Genomic DNA, 24,650 nt, shown 5'->3' with positions numbered 1-24,650 from the left:
AGTGCTGGATTGTCCCCAGGGCCTGGCTCCTCTGTCAAAATCCATTTCATGTCATTTGCTATTGTGTCATGCTCTCCATAGTTTTTCAGTGGCATGGTGGGTCAACCAACTGTGTGTTGCATGCCCTACATATGTACCTTGTTTTGTAGATGTTACTCATCTTTCTTTTCAGGCTATGCACTGTAACCTATGTAGATTGGACTCATGTGACATATGTATACAGGTGTATGATTAATTGCTGTCTCTTCACCTTGCCCACAGCATCGTCGGGGGACACGGAGGGAGACATCAGCACAGACGGAGCGGAGGGACCGAGCACCAGTGCCAGCGGTGACATCTTGGCTGGCACATCGAGTGGAACTGAGGCGGAGGAGAGTGAGGCCGAGGACCTGTCCAGTGCCACCACAGAATATGAAGCTGACGGGTCCGAGGATGAGCTCTCCGAGTGGGCGGAGGCTGCACCAGCAGCTGACAGCGGCACAACATCTCTCCCGGCCCCCTCCATTGCCATCAGCCGCCTCCCACTTGCTCGTGTCCCTTCCCAGCGTTCCCAGTCACCACATGTCTCCTTCCTGCCAGGCACCGCACCCCCTGCCCCTGTCTCCACTGCTGCCGCCAATGCCGAGTCTGTGGACATCCAGCGGCAGTTGCAGGTTGGTCAGGCTGCGATGCTTAATGTCCTCCATGGCCACAGCCAAGTGCTGAACAACATGGACGCATACTTGGAGGGCATTTTCTCATCGGAGGCTGACCAACGCAACTTGCTGAGGTCCATTGACTCGACACCGACTGCAGCAGTGGGTCTCCTGCAGCGCTTTGTCCAACCCCCTACCCCTGACCCATCATCACTTCCCACTCCCATACCTGTCCCACGTACACCCAGACGTCAGCATGCACCCACCACAACAGACACAGGCACCACACCAGCAGGGAAGGTCAGACGCACACATCCTGGCACGCACACACAGGGTGAAGTAGTCACACCCACTGGGTCGGGGGGCAAACGTAAGACACGCAGCCAGAGTGGGAGTCCGCATTCCACCAAATCCACTCCCTCCAAATCCCCTCCCCTCAGCTCTCCTGGCCACATATCCGGCAAAGTCTCCTTCATGGCCGCTCTGTCCCTGAGCCCCACAGTGACACCACCCCGCAAGTGGTCAAGGGAGTCCCCGGTCAGGGTGGTTGAGTCCCCCCCCCTGTCCACACTCTCCCCCAGTGGCGCTGCGACCCATCCCTCTGACCCCCCCCCCCTCCTTGGGGCCTGTGGTTCCTTCGGGTGCAGGGGAGTCGCTGGAGGACCTTGCTAAGGTGTGCAGCGCCATCCTGGCCTCCGCCTTTGGCCCTGCCCCACCCCCTGTGGTGGAGTCCTCCATCCCTGCACCCACAACTCCTACTCTTCGCCCTCATGTCCCTGCGGTGCCTGGTCCTTCCCCCCCACATGATGCCCTCCCCCCTCTGGAAGACGAAGGAGTCTGACTGTGCAGGCAAGCTAGGGGACACGCGTCCCACTGTGTCCCCCACCTGGATTTGAACTTTTGATTGCCCTATGGGCATTGTACATTTTGAACTTTCAAGGGACACACAGATTTTTGGATGCTGAATAAAGCAATTTCTTTTTCCTTAGTACACTACTGTCTGTCTGGTATTGCTGTTGGTGGACCTGCCCCATTATTTTGGGTGGTGATAATGTGTTGGGTGTGTGGGAATTGTAGTCTTGTGCTGGTCATAGGGGGGATCCTGGTATCTGTGTGCCATCACAAGCTGTTGGCTACATAACTTTGTTCATGTAAGCAGTTACTGCATGGTGACATCGTCCCAAGGTGTGTTCCTCCCTCTGTGTAACCTGACATCTTCCCTGCAGGGTCTTTCCAATATGTGGTGCTGAGCTGTGTCTACATTGGCTGGGTGTGTGACGGACTCGTTAGACTTGGGCCATGCATGCTGAGCGGTGTCTCCACCTGCATCATTCGTGGCGTCCTTGGTGGTCACTGTACTTGTGTATGTAGACTGTTGTCATGACTTCATGTGGACATGTTTTCTTTTCGGCGCTATGCATGTGTATACTCCCAGCCTCGCACACATGTGGTACATGTACTGCAGGATCTTTGTGCACCTGACCGACATTTGTGGGCAATGGATCTGTGGGTACTCCACCATTTTCTTTGCAGGGGCACTGCTGTGAGTGTTAGGCACCCACCCCTCCTGTGTCTGGGCACTGCTGGGAGGCCTCTGCACACACCCCTCCTGTGTCTGGGCACTGCTGGGAGTGTTAGGCACCCACCCCTCCTGTGTCTGGGCACTGCTGGGAGGCCTCTGCACACACCCCTCCTGTGTCTGGGCACTGCTGGGAGTGTTAGGCACCCACCCCTCCTGTGTCTGGGCACTGCTGGGAGGCCTCTGCACACACCCCTCCTGTGTCTGGGCACTGCTGGGAGTGTTAGGCACCCACCCCTCCTGTGTCTGGGCACTGCTGGGAGGACTCTGCACACACCCCTCCTGTGTCTGGGCACTGCTGGGAGTGTTAGGCACCCACCCCTCCTGTGTCTGGGCACTGCTGGGAGGCCTCTGCACACACCCCTCCTGTGTCTGGGCACTGCTGTGAGTGTTAGGCACCCACCCCTCCTGTGTCTGGGCACTGCTGGGAGGACTCTGCACACACCCCTCCTGTGTCTGGGCACTGCTGGGAGGCCTCTGCACACACCCCTCCTGTGTCTGGGCACTGCTGGGAGTGTTAGGCACCCACCCCTCCTGTGTCTGGGCACTGCTGGAGGACTCTGCACACACTCCTCCTGTGTCTGGGCACTGCTGGGAGTGTTAGGCACCCACCCCTCCTGTGTCTGGGCACTGCTGGGAGGCCTCTGCACACACCCCTCCTGTGTCTGGGCACTGTTGTGAGTGTTAGGCACCCACCCCTCCTGTGTCTGGGCACTGCTGGGAGGACTCTGCACACACCCCTCCTGTGTCTGGGCACTGCTGGGAGGCCTCTGCACACACCCCTCCTGTGCCTGGGCACTGCTGGGAGTGTTAGGCACCCACCCCTCCTGTGTCTGGGCACTGCTGGGAGGACTCTGCACACACCCCTCCTGTGTCTGGGCACTGCTGGGAGTGTTAGGCACCCACCCCTCCTGTGTCTGGGCACTGCTGGGAGGACTCTGCACCCACCCCTCCTGTGTCAGGGCACTGCTGGGAGTGTTAGGCACCCACCCCTCCTGTGTCTGGGCACTGCTGGGAGGACTCTGCACACACCCCTCCTGTGTCTGGGCACTGCTGGGAGGACTCTGCACCCACCCCTCCTGTGTCTGGGCACTGCTGGGAGTGTTAGGCACCCACCCCTCCTGTGTCGGGGCACTGCTGGGAGGACTCTGCACACACCCCTCCTGTGTCTGGGCACTGCTGGGAGTGTTAGGCACCCACCCCTCCTGTGTCTGGGCACTGCTGGGAGGACTCTGCACACACCCCTCCTGTGTCTGGGCACTGCTGGGAGGCCTCTGCACACACCCCTCCTGTGTCTGGGCACTGCTGGGAGTGTTAGGCACCCACCCCTCCTGTGTCTGGGCACTGCTGGGAGGACTCTGCACACACCCCTCCTGTGTCTGGGCACTGCTGGGAGTGTTAGGCACCCACCCCTCCTGTGTCTGGGCACTGCTGGGAGGCCTCTGCACACACCCCTCCTGTGTCTGGGCACTGCTGGGAGTGTTAGGCACCCACCCCTCCTGTGTCTGGGCACTGCTGGGAGGCCTCTGCACACACCCCTCCTGTGTCTGGGCACTGCTGGGAGTGTTAGGCACCCACCCCTCCTGTGTCTGGGCACTGCTGGGAGGACTCTGCACACACCCCTTCTGTGTCTGGGCACTGCTGGGAGTGTTAGGCACCCACCCCTCCTGTGTCTGGGCACTGCTGGGAGGCCTCTGCACACACCCCTCCTGTGTCTGGGCACTGCTGTGAGTGTTAGGCACCCACCCCTCCTGTGTCTGGGCACTGCTGGGAGGACTCTGCACACACCCCTCCTGTGTCTGGGCACTGCTGGGAGGCCTCTGCACACACCCCTCCTGTGTCTGGGCACTGCTGGGAGGGTTAGGCACCCACCCCTCCTGTGTCTGGGCACTGCTGGAGGACTCTGCACACACCCCTCCTGTGTCTGGGCACTGCTGGGAGTGTTAGGCACCCACCCCTCCTGTGTCTGGGCACTGCTGGGAGGCCTCTGCACACACCCCTCCTGTGTCTGGGCACTGCTGTGAGTGTTAGGCACCCACCCCTCCTGTGTCTGGGCACTGCTGGGAGGCCTCTGCACACACCCCTCCTGTGTCTGGGCACTGCTGGGAGTGTTAGGCACCCACCCCTCCTGTGTCTGGGCACTGCTGGGAGGACTCTGCACACACCCCTCCTGTGTCTGGGCACTGCTGGAAGTGTTAGGCACCCACCCCTCCTGTGTCTGGGCACTGCTGGGAGGACTCTGCACACACCCCTCCTGTGTCTGGGCACTGCTGGGAGTGTTAGGCACCCACCCCTCCTGTGTCTGGGCACTGCTGGGAGTGTTAGGCACCCACCCCTCCTGTGTCTGGGCACTGCTGGGAGGACTCTGCACACACCCCTCCTGTGTCTGGGCACTGCTGGGAGTGTTAGGCACCCACCCCTCCTGTGTCTGGGCACTGCTGGGAGGCCTCTGCACACACCCCTCCTGTGTCTGGGCACTGCTCTGAGTGTTAGGCACCCACCCCTCCTGTGTCTGGGCACTGCTGGGAGGACTCTGCACACACCCCTCCTGAGTCTGGGCACTGCTGGGAGGCCTCTGCACACACCCCTCCTGTGTCTGGGCACTGCTGGGAGTGTTAGGCACCCACCCCTCCTGTGTCTGGGCACTGCTGGGAGGCCTCTGCACACACCCCTCCTGTGTCTGGGCACTGCTGTGAGTGTTAGGCACCCACCCCTCCTGTGTCTGGGCACTGCTGGGAGGACTCTGCACACACCCCTCCTGTGCCTGTGTCTGGGCACTACTGGGAGGCCTCTGCACACACCCCTCCTGTGTCTGGGCACTGCTGGGAGTGTTAGGCACCCACCCCTCCTGTGTCTGGGCACTGCTGGGAGGACTCTGCACACACCCCTCCTGTGTCTGGGCACTGCTGGCAGTGTTAGGCACCCACCCCTCCTGTGTCTGGGCACTGCTGTGAGTGTTAGGCACCCACCCCTCCTGTGTCTGGGCACTGCTGGGAGGATTCTGCACACACCCCTCCTGTGTCTGGGAACTGCTGGGAGGCCTCTGCACACACCCCTCCTGTGTCTGGGCACTGCTGGGAGTGTTAGGCACCCACCCCTCCTGTGTCTGGGCACTGCTGGGAGGACTCTGCACACACCCCTCCTGTGTCTGGGCACTGCTGGGAGTGTTAGGCACCCACCCCTCCTGTGTCTGGGCACTGCTGGGAGGACTCTGCACACACCCCTCCTGTGTCTGGGCACTGCTGGGAGTGTTAGGCACCCACCCCTCCTGTGCCTGGGCACTGCTGGGCGGACTCTGCTCACACCCCTCCTGTGTCTGGGCACTGCTGGGAGGACTCTGAACCCACCCCTCCTGTGTCTGGGCACTGCTGGGAGTGTTAGGCACCCACCCCTCCTGTGTCTGGGCACTGCTGGGAGGACTCTGCACACACCCCTCCTGTGTCTGGGCACTGCTGTGAGTGTTAGGCACCCACCCCTCCTGTGTCTGGGCACTGCTGGGAGGACTCTGCACACACCCCTCCTGTGTCTGGGCACTGCTGGGAGGCCTCTGCACACACCCCTCCTGTGCCTGGGCACTGCTGGGAGTGTTAGGCACCCACCCCTCCTGTGTCTGGGCACTGCTGGGAGGACTCTGCACACACCCCTCCTGTGTCTGGGCACTGCTGGGAGTGTTAGGCACCCACCCCTCCTGTGTCTGGGCACTGCTGGGAGGACTCTGCACACACCCCTCCTGTGTCTGGGCACTGCTGGGAGTGTTAGGCACCCACCCCTCCTGTGTCTGGGCACTGCTGGGAGGACTCTGCACACACCCCTCCTGTGTTCGCTCCATGCATACGCGGGTGGGGGTACGGTCCGTACATACACGGTTGGGGTGGGGGTACGCTCCATGCATACGGGGTGGGGTTAGGGTCCGTACGTACACTGTTGGCATGGGGGGTACGCTCCATACGTACGCGGGTGAGGGTACGGGTCGTACATACACTGTTGGGGTGGGGGGTACGCTCCATGCATACGGGGTCCGTATGTACACTGTTGGCAAGGGGGTACGCTCCATACGTACGCGGGTGAGGGTACGGGTCGTACATACACGGTTGGGGTGGGGGTACGCTTCATACATACGCGGGTGAGGGTACGGGTCGTACATACACGGTTGGGGTGGGGGTACGCTCTATGCATATGGGGTGGGGGTACGGTCCGTACGTACACTGTTGGCATGGGTGGTACGCTCCATGCATACGCGGGTGAGGGTACGGGTCGTACATACACGGTTGGGGTGGGGGTACGCTCCATGCATACGGGGTGGGGGTACGGTCCGTACGTACACTGTTGGCATGGGTGGTACGCTCCATGCATACGCGGGTGAGGGTACGGGTCGTACATACACGGTTGGGGTGGGGGTACGCTCCATACATACGCGGGTGAGGGTACGGGTCGTACATACACGGTTGGGGTGGGGGTACGCTCTATGCATACGGGGTGGGGGTACGGTCCGTACGTACACTGTTGGCATGGGTGGTACGCTCCATGCATACGCGGGTGAGGGTACGGGTCGTACATACACGGTTGGGGTGGGGGTACGCTCCATGCATACGGGGTGGGGGTACGGTCCGTACGTACACTGTTGGCATGGGGGGTACGCTCCATACGTACGCGGGTGAGGGTACGGGTCGTACATACACGGTTGGGGTGGGGGTACACTCTATGCATACGGGGTGGGGGTACGGGTCGTACATACACTGTTGGGGTGGGGGTACACTCTATGTGGAGTAGTGTGGCTCACTGGTTAGAGGCGGCAGACCCGGAAGCAGAGGACGGCCCGGGACCAGGGTTCAATTCCCGACGCGGCAGGGTCGTGGACCAGGGCCAGCAGACCGATAATTCTCGCCTCGGTGCCTACTCTAACCAGGGATCACACTCGGCAACTCTGGGCATTAGCTTGCCTCATCTCCACAACGGCCCCCCACATTCGCCGGGGATGCCTGGTTTCACCTTGGAGATTCCCAGGAGGGACCATCTCACAGGGATAGCCAGGACGGGTTCCCCAGCGGTCTACAGCGCCACGACGCCTCGGCAGCAGTGCGCTTTACAAAAACACATACATTTACATTTACATTTACATTTATGCATACGGGTGGGGGTACGGTCCGTACGTACACTGTTGGCATGGGTGGTACGCTCCATACGTACGCGGGTGAGGGTACGGGTCGTACATACACTGTTGGGGTGGGGGGTACGCTCCATGCATACGGGGGTGGGGGTACGGTCCGTACATATCCGTACCCACGCTGTGGAATGCTTGTGCGGGCCGTACCCAGGCCTTTGCCACGTGGGTACAGCCGTCCCGCCATTGTTGGGGTGACGTAGGTGTGGGCGTGGTACGACTCGTACCCACGCTCTTAAGGCGTGGGTACGGGACGTACCTGTATTGTTGTGTTGCCGGTTCGCGTCGTCAACCACTTCCGTTGTGGCGGGCACTGGCTTCGCTGGACACGCCCCCACCCCCTCGTAGTGACCAGGGCCTGGGGGTCAGGTATGTCCAGGGCATGTGTGCTGTGTGACTTTGGTGGGGGTTTTGTGGCCTGCCCCTGCTCCTGCCCCCCCCTTTCCCCCCTCCCTTTGTTGTTCTGACCTTCTGCGGCGTCTGCGTCGTAACCTGTAGAGGAGGTCAACTGCTATGAGGGCCGGGATGACACGTAGGTTCGGGTCCATGTCTGTCCGTCGCGTGCAGGTACTCCTTGTTCGCGTCGTCCTGATTTCCCGGCAGTTTTTGGCTGCCGGAAAATATTCTCCGTGCGGGATGACGTCGGTGCGAATCGTACTTCCTGGTTCGTGAATGGCAGGCTGCGTGCGTCCCGACGTCACGTCGGCGCTTTCCCGGATCACATTTGTATGTTTATTTTCGTCGGTCGGGGTTTTGTACGATTCGTACGGAAATAGTATTTCCGTGCGAATCGTACTTCCATGTTTGTATATTGTTACGACCGGGTACGCGTCGGACGGAGAATATGCTCCGTCCGACGGTTCGTACCCGGTTTTTACAGGGTTGTAATCGGCACCATAGTGGTTGACCCAAATCTTAATGTATCTATCGAAGGCCACTCAATTCAAGTATTAGTTGACACTGGCGCACTCATAACCATTATTTCTCATGATCTTTTTGTGAAGTATTGGTATGGTAAAGCTCTACTTCCACCAGACATTCTTACAGTAGCATTTGAGGGAAGTAGAGTAGATGTCATTGGTTTCTTTTGGGCTGACATCAAAATCTTGGATGAATCAATTAAAGGGAAAGTATATGTCGCCAGAAAAGGAATCAATGTCCTAGGCTTAATTCACCAAGCTGAATTTGGTATTACAATCAGCCCAGGTCTAGATCAACACATCTCAATTGAGAAAAAGAGATTAGGATCAGTGAACAACAGTAAAAATGCATGGGATGAAAAATTCTCCAAAGTTTTTCAAGATAAGTTAGGTAAAATCTCAGATTTTGTATACTGTATCAAAGTCAAACATGATGTTCCTCCAGTCAAACATAAATTGCGTAACATTCCATTAAGTATAAGAGGAGATCTCTCCACTATGCTTAATGATATGTGCACACAAGGCATTATTGAGAAGACAGAAGGAACTTTGTGGTTGTCTCCCATAGTTTTAGCAAAGAAAAAGAATGGAGAACTGCGCATGTGTGTTGATATGAGGAGTGTAAATGAAGCTATATGGGTAGACAATTACCCTCATCCTAGAATAGAAGACCTAATAACCAAAGTTGGTCAATCTAGTTGGTTTAGCAAATTAGATTTAAGAGCAGCTTATCATCAAGTCGAACTGGACGAAAGCTCTCGTCATTTGACAGCGTTTGTACCTCCCAATGGAGTTTTTCAATTTTGTCGAATGCCGATCGGCATTGCTTCTGCTGCGGCTGTTTTTCAGAGACTCATGACAGATATGTTTATTGGTAAGGAAAATGTTGTAATCTTTCAAGATGATATTCTAATATTTGCATTACTCCTGCACTACCCGCTGCTGTCCTGTGGTACTCCTGCCGTATCCACTGCTGTCCTGTGAGACTCCTGCACTACCCACGTTGGTATTGCGTTACTCCTGTACTACCCACTGAGGTCTTGTGGTACTCCTGCCCCACTTACCTAACTCCATTAGTCCTGTTGCATCTTCTACTGCATTCATGCGGCCCATTACTGTCTTTTAGTACACATCTGTGAGGTTTCTTCTCAGAGTTTGAGTCATGTCATACGTTTTAAGTGGGCAGCCCCCTAGGCGAATATTGTCGCTTACCACTGGATTCACATTGCCTTATATTTGTGCACTCCATTAGAGTAACCTTTGTACACACCACTTTCGAGTTGCAGCTAGGTTACACAATCAAGGCTTACACCAATTAATGACACATGGTAAACTCAATGTCTTGCCTGTGCTCTAGTTTTGCATCTATAGACAGGAAGGTCCTCATTATGAGTGCCTTGTGTTTTCCCTTTACCCCCTCTGGCCTTACTGAAAGTGGGGGGTCCTCATATTTCTGAGGGGAATTAGCAAGTATTACAATGTTTTGGGGAATAACATGTAGGAATCGGACTTGCCATGCTGACTTCCAAGTATTTATGCCTAGTATTTAACCCTTTGCTTTCTGTTGTTCCTGCAAACGTAACTCTAATTATCAGGCCACGTATACTGAAGACCTGCGTCTTTACCTGCAGGTAGATAAAGAAGGGAAGTTAAAATGAAGCATAGAATATTAGAAGGAAGCACAAATGGAGAACAAGTCAAGACACTACAAATGAGCCCTTACACACGCTACCTCCAGCAGATACAGAACACCAAATACACAGACCTTACAGATCGCATCGATGTCAGCGCAAACTGCAGCAAGGAAATCTTTGCTATCATCAAGGATTCCTCCTCGCTTCCTGTCGCCTCCAGCAACATCTCCCCCTCACAAGTCCTTTGCAACAAGCCCTCGGAATGCTTCTGTCACAAAATCACCTGCATAAATGGCAGGGCAAGGCACATACACCTTCTCAGTGCCAGGATACCCTTGCAGGTGATAGTGCGCTTTATAAATACAGACAACCTAACATAACAAGGCGATACCACCTTCTGGGGCCAGATACGAGTCCAAGCACGTGAATTTAAATACCATTGGGGTCTGTGTGCAATTTTATCTCATGGCCACGAGATTGCAAGTAATCAGCAGTCTCCAGATCTCAGTTCTTCTGTGGGTAATATTTTTCAAGGACAAAGTGCCCAGATAGAATGTTAAATATCCATCATACTTGCTATGATCTGTTCTTCTTTTGTTTCAGTTTGTCAACAAACAGTTCAAGAGACGACAGCTCACTGGTTTCAAACTTAATTTTAAAGAAACATTGTTCGATAAATGAGGCCCGAGGTGTTAAAATACCAACAAGAGCCCTGCTAGTGGTGTGAAGAGATTTGGGGCCTGTTTTAGAGTTTGACCGACAGGGCACTCAGTCACAAATGAAAGACAGCATCCTGCACACTAAACCCTTGGTCCCCCTGCCGCATTTAAAAACAGGCAGACCTTAAGGATTGCATCAATGGAGCCCCTAGTGATTTTGTCCATTTAATATGTGCTTTGACAGATGTCAGAGGAAGGACATTACACCCCCTGCTTTATTCAGGGTAAACAGTGTAATGTATTTTTTTCCTGTCCGTCACCACTTGTCCATCGCCGTCCATCCATCCCGCCATGCTGAACAGACAGGAAAAATAAATAATGACCCCCACACATGGAGCTAAATCCCAGGGTGTGTGGGGGGGGTCATTAGTTTTTAGTTTTTCAGAAACAAGCTCCTGCTTTGGGAGTTTGTTTCTGAAAATAAAAAGTTTGTAAAGGTTTCGTGGCTGGCCATCAAATCAAACAAAAAACGTTTTGGACAGTAAAAGGAACCACTGTGATGGCTTTCTTTTCAGTATACAAAAATGACTCTCTGGACCCACCCCCTCAACTCTTCCACATCCAAGTCTTTCTTTTCCACATAAGCCTCTTCAACCATGTCACAGATTTTGGTGAGTGGTCCAGTAAGGTCTATTAACCTGTCTTGGCACATTCTAAGACCTTTACCCAGAGCCTTCCTGGAATCACTGCCTCCTTTGCCAAGGAAGGCCATAATCTTTGCATAACGATCAGGTGTCATGACTATTTTATTGGCCAAATTTGGACGTGGGCAGTCTCATTCTAATATCCTTGGGGATCTGTTTGTGAAACCACATCTTAACATACTCTGCCACATAACACAAGAAAAAGAAGCTATTAGAGCCCAACCATTCAACCTAAATTGTATAAATAACCAAAAACAGTGTTGGTCAAGAGTCAAAGTAATCCCATAATGTAGTTTCAGATGTTCTGCACAACGTGGACGATGACGAAACACCAATCAGTTCAAAATAATCCAATCAGATCATCAACAAAGTTTTCTTGTATCCTTTATTAAAGTCCAATTTTTTAAAAATAATTCCCAGCACACGATTAGCCGACACGTGTTGCGTCTGATACACAGACTTTTCCAAGGCAAAAATTTAGAAATGTTGGCGAGCTGTAATCTGTGGACAATCCGTCACTGCAACGCATCAAATGGAAGCAGGACAAGGCTCCAAATGAGGATACCGAAAATGTGTAATCAAAACAAAGATTTAAGTACCACTGCCAGCACTGGTGTTCAGCTGTTAAATAAAGTCCCCCAACTGCAAAATAGTACTGGGCCCCGATCTGGCCCAACACTGATGTCCCAATCCTTCAAATATAGGAAACTTAACAAGTAAAATGTTAAAGGTCACTGTAGCACTAATGGACATAGAAGTCAACAATATTACCGGTCCTCGGTGGATAAATATCACCTGGACACCACAAGGTGCAACCTTGGTAAGTTGCCCCTCCAAGTGCAGACGTCTCCTCTGCAAACACAGTCGTAAGGATAATGGCGAAAAAGTTTACGCAGTGCTGGCACCAGGGCTGGCAGTGGTGCTTAAATCTTTGTTTTGATAACACATTCACTGTATCCTCATTTGGAGCCTGGTCCTGCTTCCATTTGATGCGTTGCAGTGACGGATTGTCCACAGATTACAGTTCGCCAACATTCTCAACATTTTTGCCTTGAAAAAGTCTGTGTATCAGACGAAACATGTGTCGGCTAATCGTGTGCCTGGAATTAAAAAAAAAATCTGGGGACTTTGATAAAGGATAAAAGAAAACTTTGTTGATGATCTGATTGGATTATTTTGAACTGATTGATGTTTCTTCATCGTCCACGTTGTGCAGAAGATATGAAACTACATTATGGGATTACTTTGACTCTTGACCAACACTGTTTTTGGTTATTCATACAATTTAGGTTGAATGATTGTGCTGTAATAGCTTCTTTTTTGTGTGTTTTGTTATATGCATGTTATAGTTTTAATGTGCAGGTAGCACCTTAGGGTAGTAGGTGTTTTGAAGCTAATCTAGCACCCGGTTGCCAATTTAGCAACATATACATTTGTCACGCATATTATTGATACTTTTCAATACATTTTCAATCTTGGAGGTGCGGTTATTTCCCTTCAGGGAACACCACTACCTGTTTTCTTCTTGATTATACTCTGCCACATGAGGTGCAGGACTCCATTCAGGTGAAAGAGGATGCTCCAGAAACATCAGATCAAACATTGATTCTCCAAGAGGATCAGTTAGAGATCTAAGGCTAACAGCCCTATCCAACTGTCCTGAGGGCTTAACCTTCCCAACATCATCTTCCTCTGATTCAAAATCTGAGGAACAACTTAATTCAATTTCCACACTTTCTGAAGAATCATCACAAAGGATGGTAGTATGTTTTCGACCACTCTTAGGTCTCGTATTTGACCTCAATGCACCCTTACCATGGTCCCCTTGTGTCCTCGACAATTCTTGTTTCGTACGTCTACGAAAACCACAATCTTCCAAAACAGTTTTACACTTTTTATTCTTAAACCCATCATTTCCAGGTTTTTACGTTTTCTGTTAACCTTACCTCCTTTCTTAAACCCTGGTCCCTCACCAGCTGACCAAAAATGTTCCTCCTGTGAGAAAAACCTTTTAGTTGTAATAGGTCATCTAACCTCTTTCCCATTTTCCTGCCTTGGTCCATAGCAAACTTATTTAACATATTTCCAATTTAGTCTTCAATTGGAATATCTGACTTTCTATTCATGTTATCATCTGCCATCCTTGATTTTTCTCCAATATAAATTATCCAGTTAAAAAAATCACCTTACTATAATTCCAAATTTAAAGTTTCCTATTGACATCCCTGGCCCTAGGGAGACACACCTCCTCATACAGCAGACATCAAAACAAACTGATCGCTGGCACCTTCCTTAACCAACAAGGCCTCATCCGCATCGATCGACAACACACACACACACAATCCTGTCAGTTTCAGATGTGATGTGAGAAACTGACAACGTCCAATGGCGACATCAATAGAGATAAACTGCCGTGAAGGTGCAGTCAGCAGTCCATATGGCCGCTGGGACCGCATGACGTCAAGACGATTGTGATGGGCTCCTAACTCCCCGAACGCCTTGCTACTGCCAACCTCCTCGCACAATGGTAAAGTTTTATTTAAATTACCTCAAACCGATACCCAATTCATTAAATGCTCGTCTATCGTTCGAGGACTTGATAACAAATTATCTCAAGTATAAAAACAAAAAGCTTGCACATGGGTTGCTGTGAAGCCTCTGCTCACAAGCCGCCGACTACGAAATGCCCTTTGGTCTTTTTGCACGGCTGGCCGTAACGAATAAACGTAATCCTTACCTAGAAACTCCCCCCTTCTTTTAACAACGAAATGGTAATAATTATTTAAGTTGATTAGGTTGCCTAAAGACACCTATCTATGCAGACTGCAGAATAGATGACTCAAATAAAGGCTACCTTATTAAAACAAAACGATAAAATCATGCTGATTAGCTTATTAAATAGGCATTCAACCGAATAATAACCATCAGGGCGAAACACAGTTTCAACACATTCGAACAAGCAACAAGCAGGAGCATCAGCACACATAGACTTATCTCTGTGAGCAGCAGCAAAAAGGAAGATAGCTAAGGATTCTGGCCTTTTGTTGGACTTGGAATTTGTAATAGTTCTATATTCTGTAAAGGTGCTGCTGTGAGTGGTGCAATAAAGGAGATTGCAATAATGTTAGCCTCTGGTCTTGACATAAAATCTCATAAATGGCTTGATGCTGTCAAACAGGTAGGGAAACACTTGTGTAACAATAATATAAATACCAAGGTTCCAGACAATTTGTCAATCAGCAGTTTCTCCAACAATATCCCTTTGCTTTTTGGTAACTGCTTGTAGAACCCCTGAACTGCAGGGGCCCCTCTGACTGTGAAAGTGGTTATTCTTTGGGATAGCCTTTTGGACTATGGTGAAAGGGGTGACCTTACATTGGTCACCCCACCCAGTGGTCTCAAGCCAGTAGTCATCTGTTACCCATGCTATTCTGTCCTACTTACCAAAATTTGGTCAGCTTGGGAAAGCTTTGCTTTTGCCACCGGACCACTGCCTAGGAGTTCAGACCATCTCACTGAAGGCAGAACAGAACCAAGTTGATGTGTTGTATGGATAATAGCCCAAACCCGAAACGTGTCCTAGCATCTTCACCCCTTGCAGCAAGCCCTTTTTTAAAGTGCTTTGGTTTGGACACCCTTTACAGTGCTGCAGAATTCCAGAACCTTCAGACAAGTCCATTTTTGATCATACTCGTAATTGTTCCAGTCTAGTTTTTCCCAGTTGAATATTTCTACTGACTTCCTGGTTTTAGTTTCCTGTCCTGTCTCCTGGTTTTTTTAGCATACAGCAAGGCAAAATACTGTTTTCCACTGTATTGGAACACAGTCAACATAGTATTGTTCACCAGTTTCATCTCCTGTTCCTCACCGCAATTTGTGTGCCTATTTTCTCTCCGAATTGGCTCCTCCATATTGGAGTTACGCTGAGGCTTGTTTCTGACAGGTCTGTTTGTTCCTCCTCCATCATCACTATTTGCAACTCTTCAGTTTTACTGAATCAGTGCTTCAGTTCTTTAAAACTTCTGATTTACCCACTGCAGTCCTCCGGTAATTTAGCATCACCCTTGATAGGCATATGATACTCCATGCATCAGCCATGTCAGTCCTACGGTACTCTTGAATCACCAGTTGCAGTTCTGGAATACTTCTGCATTACCCACAGCAGTCTCATGGTAGTGCGTGTGCAGGTGATAAAAGGTTCCATCCTAGATGGGTGTACAGTTTAACGATTACATCTTGGAATTGTGTGTAGCTGTGCACCTATGTGCATCTGTGTGTGCATCTTTGCGTGTTTTTGAAAGGACCAATTCTGGGTTGAAGTACTGTTGCCATAGGTTTCATTTTGGATTGATATGTGTTTACTGAAAGGTTTCATTGTGGACTTACAAAGTTCTCTTGAAAGGTTCTATTCCGGGATGATGTTTGTTAAAATAGTTCACCTCATGATGGCGTAGGGATGCAAAAGGTTCCATCAAAATCTACAGCTGCGCAAAGGCACTATTTTCCTTTTAGATTAGTGTGTGGTTGTTAGATTTGTGTACAGTTGTGAAATGGTTAATCTTCAGTTGATGCATCAGTGATGAAAAGTTCAATTATAGTTTGTTAGGTCATAGATTTTGAAGAAGTGTGTTGTTTTTACAGTGTTGGTGGCTTGGGGCACTGAGATTGTGTACAATTTGGGAAAGGTTCCATGTTGGATTGGTGTGTAGAAGTTGAAATATTCCATATCGAGTGTGTATGGAGTTGGCATTTGAGTCTTGGAAGCTTTCATTTTAACTTGTTCTGCGATTCATAAGCAAATCCATCTGGATTGGTGTCCGGTTAGGGTAAAACTCAACTTCAGAATAAGTTAAATTATTTCATGATTTATGGATTTGTGTGCAGGTGTTGAACGACCCTTCCTTTATTCCTCGATGATTAATTAAAAATGCCACCTTTGATTTGTGTCCAATTGTTTATGAGTTTCTACAATTTTTATGCAGTTGGTGAACATTTTTATGTTTGGTTTGTTCGCAGTTATTGATTGGTTTATAGTAGTTACAAAGTTCCATTTTGTATTTGTGTGGTGGTTGAATAGTTCGATCTGTGTTTGAGAAAACGTTTTGGAAAGGTTTCATCTTGTATCTATGTATGGTCATTAAAAGGTTGCTTCTTAAATTGGTGTATGGTTGCTCCAAGATCCTATCTTTGAACAGCATTTTACTGTTGTTACCTAATCTAATTTTTTTTCTGAGTGCTAAGGGTTTCCCTTGAGTAAAACAGGATGCTTCAAAATCTGAAATGTATTCACAAAAGAAAGAAATAGCACTTTCATTTGTATTCTGGATATGTATACAAGGGCACCTGATGATTGTTACTGTTCTGAGGTGTTGTTGTTTATTTACACGTTTGTATCTGTGTTTTGCGTGTCTACGAACATGCATGCATGATGAAGTAATTTATTGTTTTTCATGAACCTATTTGGAGCTCCATTGTGAAAGTATATGGGATTTATTTGAATGGTAACTGTAGCTTTGATTTGAAAATAAAGCTATAAAAATATCCAAGTGTTATATAAACCACGTCATTGTGTTTAAGCATATGTTGTTAATTAATACATCTAAAACATAATAATAAATTGACTGAATAATGTGTCCAAAATAAGCACCCAAGAATAAACTTTCAGAAGCCAATTTCCCCCACAAAAAGCTGCTCACTCTACCAAGTGTGAGCAATGATAGGAAATGCACATTAAAAAGGAAATCCTCAAATTGACTATCCAGAAACTGTCTGTTGTAAATTTGCCAAAGTTTCAATTATGTAAAGCCTGTTATTAACTTTTTTGTGTTTTTCTCTGACAGCAAAAGAAGAAGCCTCGGAAAATGGCCTTAGTTCCCCAGGGAGAGACACTCCAAGACACAGAGAGTTGTGAGACTCCCTCACAGATGGAAATACCATCACATATAAAAGAATGGGTAGTAGTGGAGAGGACGGCTTTGTCAGTAAGTGGCAGCAAACATCTTTTTCCTGTCGCCTAAAAGTATGCAGGACTGGGACATTACATTACAGCAAACTACTTGATGAACAAGTCCTGTATTAATGTGTAATTACATAACATAATATTTTGTATGTATGTGTGTGATGTCATATTTTATGAGTAGATCTTTTGTGAAAAAAATATATATTTACAAAAGAAGTGCCTCAAACAGAAGGACTCACCAAAGACCGGAAATTTATTTCCACTAAACAATTTTGGCCTCCACCGGTACTACAAGATTGTTTGTTCAGTGACAGCAAAGTTGACACTGCTGCCTTTTCAGAAAGCATCATATGTGAAGATTCCACCTGGGATTCAGGCAATCCTGAGATCTCTTGCGTTATGCAATTTCACATGTTATTGTCAGTGATACTAAATCCATCTGGTTGTGATGATTTCAAATGGTACATTCAGAAGATTTCTCTGAAGTCCCGTAGTTCTCCCTTTAAGATATGTTCCACAGGGAAAAACTTCAAATCTGATAGCAAATGGTCTACAAGGTTCAACTGATTAGCTAAATGCTGAGCAAGTAATTATTGTTGATTTGTGACTCTTGTAGAATGTATGCGGTCATTCACTGTTTGGCATATATATTGTTCTTTACAGCTTTCATTTTAAACAGCTTTAATATTAACACTGAATCGCATAAGTGATGCATGATGATCGATATGTAAGATGCTGTCTCATGCCAAAGGTTCTTCCTATAATAGAACTTGTTACTACTGATTGACCAAAAAACACCAGAGCACACCAGATCATTATATCTATTATCCAAAAACGTCATACAATAAAACTGGAATTTTTGCCACCAAGTAAATTTCAATTTGCCATTGATCAAATGTCCTTTCGATTGAGAATTAGAGAAAAGTCTTGAATCAGGTCCTTCTGTATACTTTATTTTCACTTCTCAAAACATGGAAAGCAACAGCAGCCGATGCCCGTTTAGCCCCCCTGGGCTTTTACAAGGCTCGAATTTGATAAAACAGATTTTTATCCAAATATTTGTGTCACTGTTTCTGAAAAGATGACTTCCTTGTTGATAATTTCCAAACAATTAACGGGTGAGAAATCATCCCAATCACAATAACATCCACTGCTTGAAACTTATGGTTCTTTTCCAAATGCTTTTACCTATTTGTGTACTAAGCAAAGACACTTTTCATGTATTGTGCTTATAAGTGTTTTGTATTACAAGTCACGGAAATGAAAAAAAAAAAAATCCCTGGTTTTCTGAGTTGTCTTAGTGATTCACCGTACTGGTAGAGGCGACATTCCTGAAATTCCCGAAAGAGGGAGGTCATCGAACAGCACTACTGGAGAGTCTTGTTGTAGTGTTTTTCTCTGGTAGTTAGCTATTAGCTGCACCATTGAGTGTAGATATATCTAGTTTTCATATATTAGGTCCTGAAGAATTGCCACAGTATTGAGCAACCATTAGGCAAGAAACATGTTGACCCCACGAGATGAGCATAGCTTCAACTGAACCCTCACATCAGGGGAGCTGCCACTCTACACGTTTTTAACAAGGTGGATTACCAACCTGAATAAAAATATTATTTGGAATATCTAACCTTTTTTAACGCACTCACTGCACTTCACTGTATCTATACTTGCATGGGCCACACACCCCCACTTCATCATACGGCAAAGGAACAAAAGATCTTCGCGGGTGCCCGTTGGGTATTGCACAGCCGACCCGACAAGGAGCAGGTCTATATGATGAAGCATGACACCTAGCTTGCTGGGTGTGTTAGGACCCTAGTTCCGCAACAGCGGGATCCCCTCCAAATCCCCCTTCCTCTTAGCATCTCCCCCACCACCTCCTTGTTGGTGGATGGTCCCTTTACTTCTAATAAACTAGGCACCACAACTAGAGAAACAGAATCCACATTTGCTTTACCGAAATGAACAATGCCTGAGACTTGGAAATCCTTGATTTCCACATTGTGTTACCCCCTTACTCTTTCATGTTTAAATTTCTCTTAAATGATTGTCAATAAATAATTCAAGTCTCCACTTGGAGCAAGCAGACATAGTTTTTCATTGTATGTTCTATGTTGTCATAACGAATTCCTTTTTGGAAGGGATCTTTGTTCTAACAATATAACTGTATACCCTGGGTCTCTCATACCTTCAGAGTTACTTGTCCTTTTATATAATGTGGCATGGGTGACACAAAATTAGGGAATTCTGGGATGGAGAAAACATGGGGGAATGGAGGCGCCAATAGCGTCCTTCAGGAACAGCCCTCCTCAGGCCACAGGAAGAGACACAACTACACTGTTGGGTCAGCTGCTGCAAGGTGAGCTTAGGCATGTGGCTCACCAACCTGCTGGTGCGTAGTTCATGCCCCCTGCCTGCTCAGGCATTGGGATTGGGTGAGATGCGAGTGGCAGGGCCACAGTATGCTCCCCTACCGTGAAGTCCTGAACTTATAAGGGAACAGGGGCGGAAGAAACAGTGAACCAAAACAGGAACATGAACAGAAGTGGCATCTTCACAAGAACTCTCTCTAGGAGGATACTCTTTTCTGTGAATCAAGAATTGAAGTCTGTTACTAAAATAGCATAAATTCATCACAATTCTCCTGTACCTCATACGAAGGTTCATTGTCAACCAGAACAGGAGGACATTGAGTAAAAAAACATTTGAAAGGATCCACCCGATAGGGTTTGAACTGGGAAAAAGTAAAAATGGGGTGTAATTTCCACTTCAGCTGCAACTGGACTTGGAAGGCCACAGGACTAATGATGTGACTTATCTTGAAAGGCACTTAATACTGGGATTTGAACTAGTTGAAGGAAAGGTGAGAAGTAAAAAATTTGGAAGATCACCACACCTTGTTTTCGATTTCATAAGAAGCTGTATGATCGAGATCAGCAAGGTGTTCCATTCTAACTTTAGAATCCTGAAGATTGGACAGAATTTTATGACGGATGGACCGTAACTGTCGAAGGAAACTGGTTGCGACAGGAACACAAGAGGCACTCTGAGAACCAGAAAGGAAAGTACGGGGATTGAGTCCCTGAAGACAAAAGAAAGGAGTAGTGTGGGTGGTACACTGAATGGATTTAACATATGAAAATTCAGCTAGTGCCAAAATAGGAGACCAATCACTCTGAGTAGAATTGCAAAAACAGCAAAGATACCGTTCAAGCCCCGGGTTCAAGCATTCAGTCTGGCCAATTATCTGTAGATGGGACCTAGAAAATAAGGCAACCTTAGTTTGTAAGGACTGGAAAAAAGACGTCCAAAAAAGAGAAATATACTGGGGATCTCGATCTGAGATAATTAATTGGGGCAATCTATGTCGACAAAAGTTTTCCTGCAAAAATATGTGTCCCAAGGTTTTAGCAGATGGAAGTTTTTTAGAGCAGTGAAGTGGGCCATCCTAGGAAAAGAATCAACAGTAACCATACTTAGTTTATTTCTGTTGGATTGAGGTAAGGCAACAATGAAGTCAGTGGAAATGGTATGCCAGGGTTCATGTGAAACAGATAAGGTTTGAAAGAGCCAAGAAGGGTGAGAATGGGAGGTCTTATTCTGGGCACAGATGGGACAGGAACTGACATAGAGCTCAGTGTCTTGTTGAACAAACGGCCACCAAAAAGAGAGAAGTACAAGTTCCAGGGTGGCTTTATTGCTTCTATGCCCAGTAATATGAAAATCATGACAGATCTTGAATACTTCTACTCTTAACTCCTTTGAAGGGATGAATAGAGTTTTACTCTTGAAGACTAAACTGTCTTCATGCTTATGAAAACGTCCTTGCAATGTGGTCCATTCTGTCTTTCAGACTTTGGCGTAACTATTTTGCACCTTATCAAGAAACGATTGAACTAGTCTAACGATATGTTGAGGAGATAGGATGTTCCGAACGTACTAACGTGGAGATTAAGGTTATCGACAAGAAAAGGGCATCAGGCAAAATGTTCTTGGAACCTGTAATGTTAGTAATATAAAAAGCATACTGAATAAATAAATCAGCCCAATGTGCCTGTTGACTGTTATGACATTGCATGTTTCTGTAGTAGGGGATCTCTGTGTATAGTCATAATCTAGTGAATAGTCCCGCCCATGTGCGCGGACCCCGGAGCAATAAAAAATAATCTCTAAAAGGTGACAAATCATGCAGACCTGCATACACCTTTAAGAGAGAATTTAATTTAAAGACAGATAATGCAGCCTATACCCACAGGCTACACTGTCCAGTACTTCAACTAGAATTCCACCAAAATCCACAAACAGCACTGCCTGTCCAGTTTTTCTCCACATAGGAAAAAACCCTGCCTCTACCAGCAAAAGCCTCTGGAATGATAGAGAGGAAGGAGTGGACAGACAAGCCCCATAGGCTGCCATTATGTGGCTTGGAACAGGATACTGTGCCTTTAAGAAAACTTTCCAGTTTTCCAGAACTTTCCCCAGTATCCCAGAATGCCCAGCAGGTCCCATTTACTTTCAGTTCTTTTTTCCGGCTCCTGCTAGCAGGACCCTGGAGCATTGAGCTCTACCTTTTTTCAAGGTTTTTCATTGAGATTTTGGCAATTTTTGTCACTTTTTCTTGTGTTTAGTAGCTGGTACTGTCAACATGCCTGGCTTGTTCGACAAGTGCCCGGAATGTGGTCGAAAGAAGGCTAAAACTGACCCACACGAGGTGTGCATAGCTTGCCTTCCCCAGTCCCACGTGCCTGAAAGCTGTACCATCTGCCACTCGTTTTCAGCAAGAACCCTGAGGGACAGGATGAAGAGCAGGCTTCAAGCTCTGGAGGAGCGAAGACTGAAGGCACCAGGTGGGGCTGGAGGGGCTGATTTGGCCCATGCTGAGGCCTCTGGGGGGCTCCCCAGGGGCAGGAAGACCAGTAAGCGCTCCCGCTCCCCGTCGACGTCGAGGGCGTCGACGGCGACGTCGAGGAGGATGACCACCGTCTGCTCGCCGTCTCCCCAGGGCTCTGGGGAGAAACGGCGTCGACGATCGCCGTCGAGGGACCTGAATAGGCCGCCGTCGACTACATCGGCGTCGTCGGCGACGACGCCGTCTTCGACGGCGTCCAGCGGTCGACGTCGAGAGAAGACCCGGCGTCGGCGTTCGGCGTCGAGGGAGCGCAGCTCGCCGTCGATGAAGAGAAGGAGATCGACGTCGAGAAAGCGAAGATCGCCGTCGAGGCGAAGATCGCCGTCGAGGCGAAGATCGCCGTCGAGGCGAAGGTCGCCGTCGAGGCGGAGGTCGCCGTCGAGGCGAAGGTCGCCGTCGAGGCGGAGGTCGCCGTCGAGGCGAAGGTCGCCGTCGAGGCGAAGGTCGCCGTCGAGGCGGAGGTCGCCGTCGAGGCGGAGGTCGCCGTCGAGACATAAGTCGACGCCGAGGAAGAGATCGACGCCGAGAAGATCGCCGTCGAGGCACAGGTCGACGTCGAGGCACACGTCGACGTCGAGGAAGAGAGAGTCGCCGGGATCGGTGTACTCAGTGGTGTATACCCCGCCTCGGAGGTCTCCGTCGCCTCCTCCTCTCCCACCTCTGCCACCTCCTCCTCCACCACCACCACCACCGCCACCTCCTCCACCACCGTCTCCACTTCCTCCACCGCCGCCTCCGCGGCCGCGGACTCTGTCTCCGCCACCCCGGCCTCTGTTGCTGCCAAGCACTCCGGCGGTGCCGCCGCCGGTCCCCCCGAGGTCGGTTTCCCTTCCACGGTACCCGACTCCGCCGCAAGGGACCCCGAAGCCACGACGCCCACGGTCGCCTGGACCAGCGAGACCGGCGGACAGGCCTAAGCCGAAGAGGTCGCGCTCCCGTTCTCACAGGAGGCGACGATCGCGGAGCCGAGGGCGATCCTCGTCAGACTCTAGACGACGCCGCAGAAGGTATAGGTTCTGGTCGCGCTCCTCGGACAGGGACCTTTCCCCGACGCTGTCGGACTCCCCGGGGACTAGGGTGTCGCCGGTGGACGACTTGGTCTCGTTCCAGGAGGTGCTGTTGCGAGGGGCTGCGAAGCTGAATATCACGGTGACGGTTCCAACACCCACGACGTCCGTGATATTTGAGACGCTTCATAAAAGACACTTGTCTCGCCCCCTCCTGCCTCTCGTGCCTGGACTGGTGGAACCAGCTTTGGAACTGTTCCTCACTCCCGCAACAGCGAAGGCCGCTCCGTCCAGGCTCATGAAGAAATATAGGGCCCCGGAGTCGGATCCGTCATTCTTGAGAGGGGACCCGAAACCGGATTCGGTTATCGTGACGGCGGCGAGAAAACAACATGCGACCGCCCCGGCCTCCACGGTGCCACCGGACAAGGAAAGCCGCTGGCTGGACTCTGCGGGCAGGAAGGTGTGTGGTACCGCCGCCACCACGATGAAGGCGGCGAGTGCAGGGGCGTTGTTGGGCCGTTACGACTGGGCCCTGTGGGAATCCCTGCAGCAATATGCGGACCTCCTGCCACGAGACAAGAAGGAGGACTTCTTGGAGACGGTGCGCGAAGGCATGCTGGTTTCTAACCAAACGATCAGCGCAGCAGCGGATATATCGCTATTGGCCGCCCACGCCTACTGTCATGGCGTCCACCAGCGGCGCCATTCCTGGTTGCGCCTGACGTCCCTCAAGCCGGAGGCGCAGCAGAGAGTGGCCAACCTGCCCTTCTCGGGGGAAACCCTGTTCGGGAAGCATGCGGACGATGAAATGGCCCGCATGAAGGCTGAAGCGGAAACCCTGACGGCCGTCGGGTTAGAGAAGGCCGAGAAAAAGAAACGACCGTTCCAGAGGAGGTTCGGGTCGTCGGGCCGAGGGCGTGGGCAGGGCTCGGGACAGCAGCAGCCACAACAGCAGCAGTTCCGCAAGCCCTTCCAGAAGCGCCAGAGGGGTAGAGGTGGCCAGCAGGCTACTACCACAAACAAGGGCCCGGCCGGGTCTCGGCCCTGAGCTGTTACTTCCCCCTCAACCGTTACCCACTCCAGTGGGGGGAAGCATTCGATTTTTTCCGGCAGAGTGGAGAAAAATTACTCAGGACAAGTGGGTGCTGAATATTGTTTGCAATGGATACAGTCTTCGGTTCATCAGCCCGCCTCCAGCGATTCCGCCGGTCAGCTCTCGCTTCCAGCTGAGGGAGCTCCAGGCGGAGGCAGACATCTTGTTGAGAAAAAAGGCGGTAGAAGAAGTACCTTTGTCTCAAAGGGGAAGAGGTCTGTACTCTCGGTTCTTCCTCGTTCGCAAGAAGGACAAGAACGAGTTCAGGCCCATTCTGGATTTGCGACAAGCAAACAAGTGGATTCGCAGAGAAAAGTTTCGCATGCTATCGTTGCACCAGATTTACCCTCAGCTGCAACGGGGAGACTGGCTCTGTGCCATAGATCT

At 49.8% G+C, this 24,650-nt stretch overlaps 1 protein-coding gene across 4 annotated transcripts in view; it reads left to right on the top strand.

Moving 5' to 3' along the window:
• LOC146783434 (uncharacterized) overlaps window positions 1-24,650 on the top strand; it is a 477,699-nt gene that overhangs the window by 92,185 nt on the left and 360,864 nt on the right. For all 4 annotated transcript variants that reach the window (XR_014970475.1, XM_085633638.1, XM_085633636.1 and 1 more), the window contains exon 3: window positions 17,133-17,273. Coding sequence is in view for 3 of the 4 variants with exons in the window: in XM_085633638.1 (XP_085489764.1) it covers window positions 17,133-17,273 (141 nt within the window). In the remaining variant the exon portion in view is untranslated. The remainder of the gene's footprint in view (window positions 1-17,132; window positions 17,274-24,650) is intronic.

The sequence above is a fragment of the Triturus cristatus genome, chromosome 11 (genome assembly GCF_964204655.1).
Source record: "Triturus cristatus chromosome 11, aTriCri1.1, whole genome shotgun sequence".
NCBI lineage: Eukaryota > Metazoa > Chordata > Amphibia > Caudata > Salamandridae > Triturus > Triturus cristatus.
This window is presented reverse-complemented; position numbering and strand designations above follow the sequence as displayed.